The sequence below is a fragment of the Vicugna pacos genome, chromosome 22, assembly GCF_048564905.1.
Source record: "Vicugna pacos chromosome 22, VicPac4, whole genome shotgun sequence".
NCBI lineage: Eukaryota > Metazoa > Chordata > Mammalia > Artiodactyla > Camelidae > Vicugna > Vicugna pacos.
The window spans coordinates 10362748-10375457 of NC_133008.1; the positions used below are offsets into that span (position 1 = coordinate 10362748).

Genomic DNA, 12710 nt, shown 5'->3' on the forward strand with positions numbered 1-12710 from the left:
GTGGAAGGAATGGCGCGGGCGAGGAGGAAGAGCACGAAACAGCCTGGGGAGTGGGAAGAACACCCAGGCAGAGCTTCTCAGCCTCAGCACTGCTGACATTTTGGGAGAGATAATTCTCTTTTGGGGGGGGGCAACTTTTGTGTATTGTAGGGTATTTAGCAGTGTTCCTGGCCAATAACAGCCAATTGTCACACTTGTCACAGCCAAAACATGTCTCCAGACATTGCCAAGCATGCCTCTGGGGGACAAAAATCACCCCTGGTTGAGAACCACGGCTCTAGGTAGTCCTGACATGCTGGTGTTCAAGGTGCAAAGTGGGGAGTGGTAGGAATGGAAGCCAGTGGGGCAGGTAATGGAGGGCCTGGAATGCCAAGGTCAGGACTTGAGGATTGCACCCGGCGGGGATGACGGGAAAGACCAGTCATCCGCGGGAGAAGGGCCTGGTCGCGACTCCGGGGGCGCTACGCAGGCGCAGTGCGGAGGACTGCTCAGAGTGACAGGAGAAGGGGGAGGACAGGCAGGAGGCCGGCCAGCCTCCCCTCCCGAGGCAGGCGCCAGGCCCTCTAAGCCCCGGGGAGGGAGGCAGCCCTGCAGGCCATGACACTCTCTCTGGGGGGTCGCCCCAGGCCCCAGCTACAGATCCAGGAGCCCTGGAGGAGGAGAAGCAGCCACGGATGGATGAGGGAATGCAGTCTGAGGAAGCACTGCCTGGGGGAGGGAGGCTCATGATTGAAGCCAGCACCACGTAGAGGGAAAAGTTGGGGTGTCAGGTACAACCAGGGTTCCAACCCCAGCTCTTCCTCTCTGTCTGTGAGACTTGGGCAAATCATTCCATTGATCTGAGCCTCAGTTTCCCCATCAGTGAAATGGGTACACTCACACCCACCTCACAGGGCTGTTGGGAAGATTAACTGAAACTACAGCTGTGAATGCCCTGCCTGGCCCATTGCTAGCCCAGAGCAAGGACTTCACACAGGCTCGTCCTCTCCACTCCACTAGCCTCCGAAAGCTTTCCCCCAGAAACTCGTATTCCATTCCAAATCATCTTTAGTGAACAGATCTAAAGATGATTGTCAGTATTACACATGAAGCACACTCTGTATTTTACTTTTCAAGAAGAAAACCCATGATGTCACACTGGGGTCAAATACACTGCTTTCTGACAACGGTTTTAGCTTCAAGCCCTCACCGCCAGGCTGGACCTAATCAGAGAGCTGCCAGCTGTGTGAGGACCGGCTGCGCCTCCCCCACAGCGCTGTGAGCCCGGGTCCCCGCATTCTCCTCCCCCTCTACCCACGAGGGGGCTGAGGCTGAGGCAGTCTGAGAACCTCGCTCAAGCCGTCAGCAAGGTCAGCCAATAGAAAGTGGAGCGGTGAGCGCCCCGAGAGAGGTGGCTTCAGAGTCGCTGCTGGCAGCCACAGCACGGTTCTCAGCATTTGGCCTCTTGAGTGGAATTCACTGTTAACACATCTGTTCCAATGTCAGGGGGAAGAAAACTTGTTGACTCTTGTAAATATTATGAAATCTACATCCTAGTACAGAAAACTGCTAATACAATTTTCCACCCAGAGAAGAGAAGACAGACAGAGGTCTAAGGGAGGAGAGACAACTCACGGGGGTTCAAGCTGTGGTTGATGACTGAGCTCATGCTAGACCCCAAATCTGGGGACTCCCAGGCCAGCTGGTTCCTTGTTCCTGCTGAGATGGGAGGTTCTAGAACAGCGCTGCCTGGGCTCTGGGTTCTCCAGACACTGCCAGGAGGCTCCCCAACTCTGGGCTTTAGGAAGTTACTTTACCACTCCACGCCTGGGTTTTATCATCTTTAAAAATTGTATTAAAGTAGCAACTCCCTTATTAAGTCCTATTAACTACTGAAAGGATGAAAGAAAATTGTGTGTGTGTGTGTACTTGTGACTTACAACATCATCTAACATTTAGGAAGCACATGACAATGATAATTATTATTCTCTCACAGCTAGTTTTGTGCCAGGCACTTTACGTGTAAGGTTACAACTAACTGTTCTGACCATTGTGAATAGCTGTGACTCTCTCCACTTCACAGAGGAGGACACTGAGGTCCACCTGGTACCAAGACTTTGACATGAACATCAGAGGGGGTCTGTGATGTGCCCCTGTGGGGATGTGTCCCTTTAGGGATTTGCATCTTTCAGGATGCACTGGTTTCCCTTTCCATGCATGCAGGTCCGCAAAGCCTTCCTGCACATCTGGACGGGATGCTCAGTGGTTATCAGGTGTGTCTCCTCTCTCAAGGAGAGAAGGAAGCCCTTGGAGGTCGAAGGATGGAGTAGGTGAGTTAAGACAGACAGAAGCCAGCTGTCTGGATATCTCTGGATGACCCACAGAAGTGTGCAGAGTTAAGGGGAGAGGTTATCTCACCACATTCCCTTTTCTTTGCATGCCTCCCAAGAACATTCAGATCTTCAAGGCTGAAAGGTAAAGATTCTTCCTGAAACCTCTCAGAACCTTGAGAGAATATCCCCGCTTCTTCTCCCCAATTTCCATTACACCTGCGATCAAATTCCAGCATTGCTGCTTACTCCCTCTGCGAGCTTAGGTAACTAACCACATTTCTCTGAAGCTTTTTGCCTGCAAATGTGAATGTATAAGTCCCAGGTAATGTGCATCCAGCACTGTGGCCCTCAACTTTGGCTGCACACAGGAGTCGCCTGGGAAGATGTAATTAATACTGACGCCTGGGTCTCACCCCTAGAGAGTCCAATATAATTGTTCTGGGGTGTAGCCTAGATATCAGAACTTTCAAAAGCTCCCCAGGAGATCCTAAGACACAGTAAAAAACTGAGAACCTCTGCTATACAGGTAGCTGATGCCCAATTAATTGTCCCTTCACATTTCTTTAGTGCTAACTGCCTATTCAAATATTATTTTTAAGAGATCTCATCCGATTCCCAGGATGGCCCAGGATTCTTTATTTCTGCCACCCCTTGTGCACATTTTCATATTGACAAACTCTGCACTTTCAAAAGACATGACTCAGCCTTCAGCCAATCAGCCAGCCCCTTTATCTAGCTTTGGCTCCTCTTCCGTTCATTGGATAGAGCCAATTGGTTAAGACACACAATGCCCTCCTGGAGATGCCAATGAGAAAATCAAACAGATGGAATGATCCATTGTTCACTCTTCAGCCAGGGAACTCCATCATTTGCCTCCAAATCTATCGCCTATGGTGTGCAAGAGCTCACGCTGTAAAACCCCAAGTCCTCTGAGCTGGGTCTTAAGCAGTAAGGCTTCTCCCACCTGTGTCCATGGGACAACCACCCCCGACTTTTGCATACATGCTCACCTCCATTCTTCATGGACTACTCCCATATCAGGAGATGTGCCATCAGCCAGTCACTCATTTCCAGCCACGCCTCCCCCAAAGACACTCTACTCCAGCCATGCTATTTCCCAAAAGCTCTCCATGCTTTGCACATGTGTGCCCTTTGCCTTAAATGCCTTTTCCTCCAATGGTCTACCCGGGAGGCCTTTACTCACCTTAAAAAGCCAAATTCAAATGTTTCCCTCTGCAGCTTACCCAACGTGCCCTCCCAGTGCCCTCTCTGCCACAACAGAATTTAATCATTTCCACCCTTGTGCTCTCGCAAACCTTGTAATGCTCAGGCATAGCATTTACTGTGAGGCTTTATATTAATTTAAGTGTTATACTGGATAGGGATTTTGTAATGTGCCTTTTTATAATCAACTTCTAGCATAGGGACGGGGCCTTAGCAGGTGCGAACTAAATCCTTGTTGGACTGCAGCCAATTCTCTGTCCTCAAATCTGTACAAGTCAATGTTTTAAACACCTCCCCAAAATAATCAAGGCAATTTTCTCTTTCATCATCTAGAAGCTCGTTAGTATTCGGCTACTATGATAAAACTTTAAAAAGGAGAGATTAATTTTCTTGCCCGTGTATGTAAATGTGAACCAGAAAAATGAATAAACACTTACCATAAATCTGAAACAACACAAGAGGTGTCATGTCTCTGGAAGGAATAACTACATTTTACAAGAAAGGGAACATGTTTGACCGATGAGGGAATGAAAGGGTTTGGAGAGGTGGAAATTTTTTGCTGTTTTATTTCCTGAGATGGGGGGGCACGGGGGGGCTGATGAGGAGAGGAGCACCTGCTTTACCTTTTCCGGAGCAGGCAGCTGTAAATGATTAACCTCCAAGGGAGTGATGAGAGGGACGGTCTGGAAGCCATCCTCAACCGAAGGCGGCTTGGTTCCCTTCTCACTGGGGTTACTGTTCAGTTTCACCATCCTTACGCCTTTCTTCCCAGACCTAAGGCAAGCAGAGGGATTCTAGTTACAGCGGGAAGTGAGGCAGGAAAAGAGAGGGCTGGCGACGGAGCAAATGACGCTGTCCTCAACAGCTCCACTCCGGTGGCTTCAGTGTACAGATCAGTCATCGATCTTCCGCTAGATTCCCTGACATGATTCCCATTATCCAGTAAAACTTCTTTAATCATCAAAATATGCCACCTGCACTCAACAGCCTTCGAAATCGAGAAACTCAAGGAAAATCCCAGACTTACACACAAAATATACAATCTTAAATATATATATATCTCCAAGACCCTAGAGCTAATATAAATCATATAATCACAGTGAAAAGCTTATTCTTAGTGCAAAATTAAACCCTATTATTCTGGGTCACCCTGCAGTATGACAAATTTCACCTTACCATCTTGGTTGCTATTTTATTATGTTTTTTCCCCCATTAATCTCCCCAAAACACAATAAATATATTCAATGCCTTTATGTGTAGTGTACCCTTTTACATGATATGTAGGTTGTACAGGAGATACAATTTTCTAAAACAAAATAAAAGGGCTGGCTTGAACCTGATCCTGTTATTCGGCCATGGAATGCCTCCATTTCCTCAATAGCAAAGGGCTTTTTTTTTTTTGGTTCCATGGAAAGTTAACAACCCCCATATTGCAAGATTGCCAGCTAAATAAACAAATCACATTTATTCCTCTCCAGCACTCTTGGAAGTCAAACGGTGCTCCCACCCCCACCCCACACCTCACCTCCCCCCACCCCCCAACACCACCAGAAGCCCGGCACAACTGAATTTCTCTTGTCAACCCTGCGGATGGAATGTTATTAGACAAAACAGGGTTGTTGTGGGGGGGAAAGGGATGGTAAAGGGTTGGAGGATACTGGGGAGTGGTTATAGCAAAAACAAATGCCTACTTACTGTGCAGCACTCTTGGGGGTCAGAGCAGATTCAAGCCAATTTGAAGAGGAGGAGGACGGCCAGGAGTCCTCCCTCCTCAGCCCGAGCTTGTGGTGCTGAAAGGACAGCGCCTTGCGTGCTTCTGGATTGGGAGCTTCTGAGAGCGAGGCGCAAGCAAGCGAGAGCGGGCTCTTGGCAGCTGCCTGATCGCTCGCTCGCGCCCCCTCCCACCGGGGAAACGGGTTCCCACACCATCTGTCATCTGGCACCACCTGCTGTTTCTCATGCATGGCCACAACCCCAGCATGGGACAAAACGGTTTCATGAAAATGGGAGGGATTCTGGCCATTAAAAAAAAAAAACTAATGTGCACCATATTACAAGGAATCCTTGAGCCTTTAGAAAAACTGGAAAAGGAGGCATATTCGTTAGAAGAAGGGACTACCTCCTAAGATCTTCCAGAGCGATATTAGGAAACTCGAAATTGTTCAGGACCTGTACTGTGCTCATGTTCTGATCTGTGTAAAGAGAGAAGGGGAACTAATAGTTATTGAGTATCTCTCGTGCAGTGGGCACTTTTCCAGGCTCTTTCAGACTATTTCCCTCATTTGCAAATTGTGATTTCTAATAGCACCTACGTGATGGAGTTAGTGTGAGATGTGAGTGTGATAACTTGGGGAAAGCACTTAGCTCAGAGCAGGGTACGTGGCAAACAGTGCATAAGCCTAAGGTCCTATTCTCACAATGCTACTGTGGTCACGCAGGTCAGCTAAGTTCACGAAGCTGGTATAGCATCAGGAACTGGGATTTGAGCCCTGACCCATTGCTGTCGAAGACTGTATGCAGTCCACAACGTTATGGGGCTTCCAGGTTGGCATCTGGAATCAGAGAGGGCAGTCCTAGTGTCAGCTCTATGAAGTTCAGGCTGTGGAGATCTCGGACATTTCGCATTCACTCTCCAAGCCTCCATTTCTTTATCTCTGATGTGAGAATAATAACATGGGACTTTGAATCCACCTCCAACGTGGTTCCAGGACTTGAAGAAGTCACTGCCCAATAAAAGAGAGAATCCCACTAACAGACAAAAACATAATCCTCCCTGTGTGCCAGGCACTGTGATGAAGTGTATGCATTGTCTCTGACCCTTCACAAGAAACTTCTGAAATAATAATAATATTTAACAGTTACTGAGTACTTACTATGAGCCGAGCACTAGTCTAAGCGCTTACCTGTATAATACCATTGAATTCTCAAAATTACCTCATAGCGTAGGTACTGTTGTTACCCCCATTTTACAAAAGAAAAAAAAAAGATTCATAAAAGCGACTGCCCGATGTCAAACAGCTAGTAAGTCACAATATTGGAAGTCTCTCTAAATTCAGACACTGATAAGACCACTATGATAAACAGAGGCACAGACCAGAAGATGAGTACTGAGAATCCATCACCCAGTCCTAGCCTAGGGACAGGAAGGATTTCCTAGAGGAAATCTTAGCTTAGATACGAGGATAAATAAGAGTCAGGACGGCAAAGAGGGTAAAGACATGGACAAAGGTTTGGGCAATTCCCAGGAATGCCGAATATTTCGGTCCGGCTGGAGTACAGAGTTCAGAGTTTGGAGTTTAAGCAAGAGAAGAAATAGAAGCTGCAAGCAAAGATCGGGTGAGCAAAAGCTTTCCTGCATATTGTTATTAATCAGCACTCTTGTGGTTTCAGATGACAAGTTTGTGGAGCTATGTTAGATTGACACAAAAATACATTGGCTCAAGCAGTCCAACTGTAGGAACCGCAGACACAGATCAACTGATTAATTTGTCTCTCTTTTTCTCTATTTCTCTCTGTGTTGGCTTTATTTTCTCAGATCATTTTGCTCCATAAGACAAAAGTTAAAGTTAACAGTAGCCTTCATGATCACCTCTTCTTAATGGCCACTGAGATTCTCCTTCTCTTAAGTCTACTGTTCAATTCTCAAACATTTGGAGATTTTTCTAGATACCTCTCTTGTCATTAATTAATGCCTTATTGCACTGTGGTCAGAGAACATGTTATTTATGATTTTATTTCCTTGAACTTTGTTAAAACAGACTCTATGGCTCAGCCTACAGCCAGTTTTGGCAAACGTTTCATCTGCACTTGAGAGGAATGATTCGTCTTGAATTGTTAGGTGCAGGATTTTAAGTCAGTGTTGTTAGAGTTACCGTATTGTTCAAATCTGCACACTGATTTTTTTCATCTGTTTGTTCTATCAATGACTACAATAAGTGTGCTAAGATTTCTTACTATAACTGTGGACTTACCTTCTTATTTTATTTCTGACATATTTGAGCATATGAAATTAAGCAGTTACAAATTTATAATTGTTCCTCCTGGATTAATCACTTTTTACATTATGAAATATCCTGTATCTCTACAACTTCTTCTTGTCATAACATCTTCTTTATATGGTATTAGCATAGCTATACCAGCTTCCTTTCATAAGTGTTTGTATGGGAAATACTTTTTCATCCTTTGATGAAATCTTCACTCTCTCTGTTCTCTTATATTTGAGGTATATCCCATGCAAGCAGAATATACCTGGGTTTTGAATTTTATCTAGTCTGAAAATCTTTTATCTTTTGACTGAATTATATACAGTGAATATAATTATTAATATACCTGAGTTTAGTCTGTTGTCTTACTATTTTTTTCTATGTGTCCCATATTAAGGTTTTTAATTCCTTTCTTCTTCCTTTCTTACTCTCTTTTGTTTTATTCAGATATTTTGTTAGTTTTACTTACATTTGTTTTTATTCCTTTCTTATTACTTCAGTCATTAACTTAGAGATTGCAATCTACAACTTTGATTTATTATGGAACTAAGAGAAACCAATATTTTTACTTCTCAGACAGTGCAGAGACTTTAGGCCAATTCAACCACACACTTCTACTTCTGCGATCCTGTTGTTATAAATTTTATATTATACGTATATGGAAAACCTATCATAAATTATGTTTCAATTATTTTATTATCAGTATTCATTTAGACTTACCCAGATATTTTTCCTTTGTATCAGTTTTTATTGCTGTCTGCATTTCTGGACTTCCGTCTAAGATTATTTTTAAACTAAAATTTATTCTAAAAGAGAATACTCTTTAGTATTTACTTCAAGATAGACTTGTTGCAATAAAAGCATTTTAGTTGTCTCATCTCTGATCTTAGTAGTTTGTTTCTTTCCTCTTTTTTTTTTTTCTTTGTTACCTTGGTGAGAAGCTTATTAATTTTATTGACCTTTTAAAAGAATCAGCTTCTGGTTTCACTGTCTCTGTTGATTTTACTTTATTTCTTCAGATATTTACTGGCCTCATTTTCTCTCCTTTTTCTGGTTTGCTAATTACCTGTATGTCACACCTTGTCCAATGTCTCTTATGGCTGTTCCTGTATTGTCCATCTGTTTTTATTTTTCCTCTCCATACTTTAAATATTTTCTATCCGATGTGTCTTCCACTTCACTAATCTGCTCACCTCTGTAATCTTTATGCAGTTTTTTTTTTCATTTGACTTAATCCAATTTACTGTTAGATCATTTGCTGAGTTCTTGATTTTGGTTATTAATATTTTTTTCTAAATAGTCTTTATAGTTCTTTTTTTTTAAATTAGTTTCAGGTCTTTGGTGACACTCTGCATCTTGTCTTTTTTTTTTTTATATATATTACCCAGATAGATTTTAAATCCATGTTTGATCATTTTAGTACCTGTATCACATGTGAATCTCCACTTACTACCTTTTTATTTCTCCCTTGTCTTTTAGTAATTAGCCTCTGGCGTGCCTATTAATTTGTTACCGAATGTTCTGCACTGTATGTGAAGGCTCTGGATACTGCTGACTTCCAGCAACAATAACTTCCCGACAGGAAGTTACACAGGGGCAAATTCACCTTGATCCAATTAGGGCTTGAGATCATTAGAGGTGGGTTTCAGTTCCTGGAAGGTCTGGTCTATTTTGGGTTTGACCAGTCCCTTGGGGCTTTCAAACAGAGGCCTAGGGCATTAACCAAGACTCCTCCTCCAAGGCAGGCACTGAACTCCAGTTGCTGTTTCTGCGGCACCAGGGGCCTCAGATGTTCTGCGTAAGTCTTTAACCTTTTCACATCCACTTCACATCAGAAAACATCTTGAGGGAAAAAAATTGTAGGGAAGGTTGGGCTCTCGTCTCAGCAGCTCCCTCCTCCCCAGATCTTGTCCCTTCCAGTCCTGGGTATCTTGGCAGCAATGAACTCCAACGTCTGACTCCTCAGCCCCAAGAGTGGAAAGTACAGGGTTCCCATAAAGCCTCTCTGCTTCCATCACACCCCCACTCCCACACACAATTTCTCCTATTATTAACATCTGCCATTAATGTGCTAATTTGTTACAACTGATGAGCCAATATCGATACATTATTATTGACTAAAACGCGTGGTTTGCATCCGGGTTTACTTCATGTTGCACATCCTATGAGTTCTGGCAAATGTACAATGTATCCACTCTTACACGTGTGTAATATATCCATCATCATGGTACCATACAGAGGACTTTCACTGCCCTAAAAATCCTTTATGCTCTACCTACTCATTCCTCCCTTCCTCCATCCAAACCCTTGGCAAGCACTGACTATAAATTTCCCTTTTTCAGAATGTCATAGAGTTGGAATTTTACAATATGTTACCCTTTCAATTTTTTTCAGCTTTCTAACTTATTAACTTAGTTTTAAAATTATTTTCTTATTCCTCACTCCCTTATTCTTAATCCCATTTTTCTCTGTTTGAACTCTCTTGGACAAATATCTAGTTTATTGATTGCTTTTTTTCCTGTTTGATAATGAGAGAAATTAATGCTATTACTTTAATGTACCTCTGATTAGCGCTATTATTTTATTGTCCCCCTTCAAATATTATGTAACTGAGGATTTGCTTTTCTGACTCAAGAGTTATTCAGCAAAATAGTTTTGTTTCATTTTAATTTTGAAATGTTTGATTTTCATTGCTGCTAATTTATATCTCTTGAGACTAGTTTCTGGTTTTACTGCATGTAGTCCAAGAGTGTTTTCTGTATATATTTCTGCTTTGAAAAATGTATTAAATTTTCTTTGTTACCTAACATATGAACCATTTCTGTTAAAACTGAGCATAAGGAAAGAAGTCGTATTCTATATAAATTTTTACACATAACTATGAAGTCAAGTCTGTTCCTTTAGTTATTTAAATCTTCTATACCTTCACTGATTTTTTTCACTTCCTTGATCTGGCAAGAAATGAAAGTATTTCCCATAACTATCGTGGTATTTCTTCTCGCATTAAAGCTCCATTATTTGGCACACAGTTTCATGATGCCACATCTTCTTATGAGTTTTGCTTATGGATGTAAAATAACCCATTAGTCCCATTTTAATGTTGCATGATTGAATTCCTTTCTGGGTAAAATATAATTGCAAACCCTTCCTTCTATGGTTTCTATTTTCTCCTCCTCGCCTTTTGTAATTGGGTTTTACATCTTGACTAGGTCACTTTAAGTAACCTTTTTTAATTTGGGAATTTAACTCTTTACAATCACCTTTTACCGTGACGTGTATTGTCTCATTCTTGCTTTAACTTTAATGGTTCCTTGCTACTTCCTTCATTGTACTCCGTAATAACCTTCATCCTACAGTAACTGTACGTGAACTGTTTTCCCCCCAGTAATTTGGAAGGGACAAATGAAGCTTAAAATTATGTCTTCAGTTATTTTTTTAATATGTCCAAACCAGATTTGAATAGGCATTCATCTCCCAGCCTTAAAAATAAAACGAATTATTTTGGTCCCCACTACATTTAAAATGAGGTAATTCTCTCACATTTATTTCTTCTCTTTCCTGTTTATCATTTCCCCCATATTTGTCAGATGTGAAGTACAAGTTTTTATTTTCACTGACGCACATTTTCCCATTTTATTTCCATTTCCTGAGACACTCTTGTCAGAACTGGGAGTGGGAGAAAAGTGAATACAATGTGATTCTTTTTTCCAAAGGGCTCAATCATGTTTTATCCGAAAACAATTATTTTACATACGGAAGTTTCAAAGGACCTGTGATGCTTCTGTGATCAGTTTTCATTACATCTTAGCATTTAGTGTTTTGTTTTGTTGCCATGTATAGATACACTTCCAATGAAAGAGATGGTAAAGGCACTTTAGATGTCTCATTATAAATCTTGTTAAGTTGTCAGTTTAAGAATGTTATTCAAAATTTAATGGTATGATAGGAATATAAGCTTTTGAGAAGTCTATTCTAAGAATCTCCCAGAGGCAAGCATAAAAGGAAGCTATGCTCATATTATTGCTAGGAGCTCTATATTTAAATTTCAAATAACAGCAGTCAGAAAGCTATGAAAAGCCTGAGATGCTCTTTCTTCTTAAAAAGGAAAGCGGACGTTGCCTACTTTTGACTTAAAGGAAAAAGGACAATAGAGAGGCAGAAAGGCAAATGGCAGAAAGGCCAGTCCAAATTTCTCCTCTGATTGGCTAGAAATAGATGAAGAAGGAGACTCTCTAAGCAAAGGAGGCGGGCCCTGGGGGTGAAAACTGACGTCAGCTTAGTACAAGAAGGATGGCTTACAAAGAACCATTCCAGTTATGGTCTGGAGATCCACTTAGGAAGAAATAACTTTCTAAGAATACAGGCTTTTTGAGGAAGTTTTTGCATTTTGCCTAGAAATGTATGGCTTTGAAAGGTACTCCAAGGGACTCTTTCCCTGTTAAGTGATCGATCTACTCATCTGTCTCTTCTAACGAAAGGCTTCCCACTCTATGCTGTAAACTAAGTGTCCCAATTGAGTAGAAAGCTCAGGTTGTGGGACAGTTTCCTCCAAAATCCAATGCTGAGAGCTCTGAACACAGGAAGTTTATTCAGGAGTGCTCTCGGGATAAAGAAGGGAAGGAAGAGGGGAGGTGAGAGGAAGAAACTGAATGGTGATAACCGTCTCAACAGAGCCCCCAGCCCATGTCACAAGGGCCTACAAAACTGGAATGGCCCTTCGTAGTTGTCCTCAGTTGAGATGCAGGTGAGCGCTCTTCCCCAAGAGGGCAAGACCTTGGGCAAGGTGAAGCTCTTCAGCCAAGGGCAATCCCTGGAGAGGGCTGGTAGCCAAGGCTGTCAGCCAGCAGTCCAGGGACAAAAGACTTTCGGGCCTGAAGGAGGATCGATCTGGGAGCACAGTGTAGGCTGTCTTCAGACCACACTCCTTCACTTCACAACCATACCCCGAGACTTCAAATACCTCTTACTCTTATATTGGTAACGCCTACATTCATATCTCCAGCAGTTAGAGTTCTTCTAGACTTTAGACCGCTGTATACCACTGTTTCCTTGACGTCTTTGGATGGTTCGCAGGCACCTCAATCTCAACGTGTCCAAAGCTGAACTCCTGGTCTCTCCCCTCAAACCTGCCCCCCAGACTTGGTCGTCTTTCAGTGAATCACCCCACTGTCCATCTATTGCTCCAGGTAGA

At 42.6% G+C, this 12710-nt stretch overlaps 1 protein-coding gene across 1 annotated transcript in view; it reads right to left on the reverse strand.

The window, feature by feature from the left end:
• NSG2 (neuronal vesicle trafficking associated 2) overlaps positions 1 to 12710 on the reverse strand; it is a 69561-nt gene that overhangs the window by 43425 nt on the left and 13426 nt on the right. The window contains exon 3 of the mRNA XM_072947215.1: positions 4160 to 4310. Coding sequence (XP_072803316.1) covers positions 4160 to 4310 — 151 coding nt within the window. The remainder of the gene's footprint in view (positions 1 to 4159; positions 4311 to 12710) is intronic.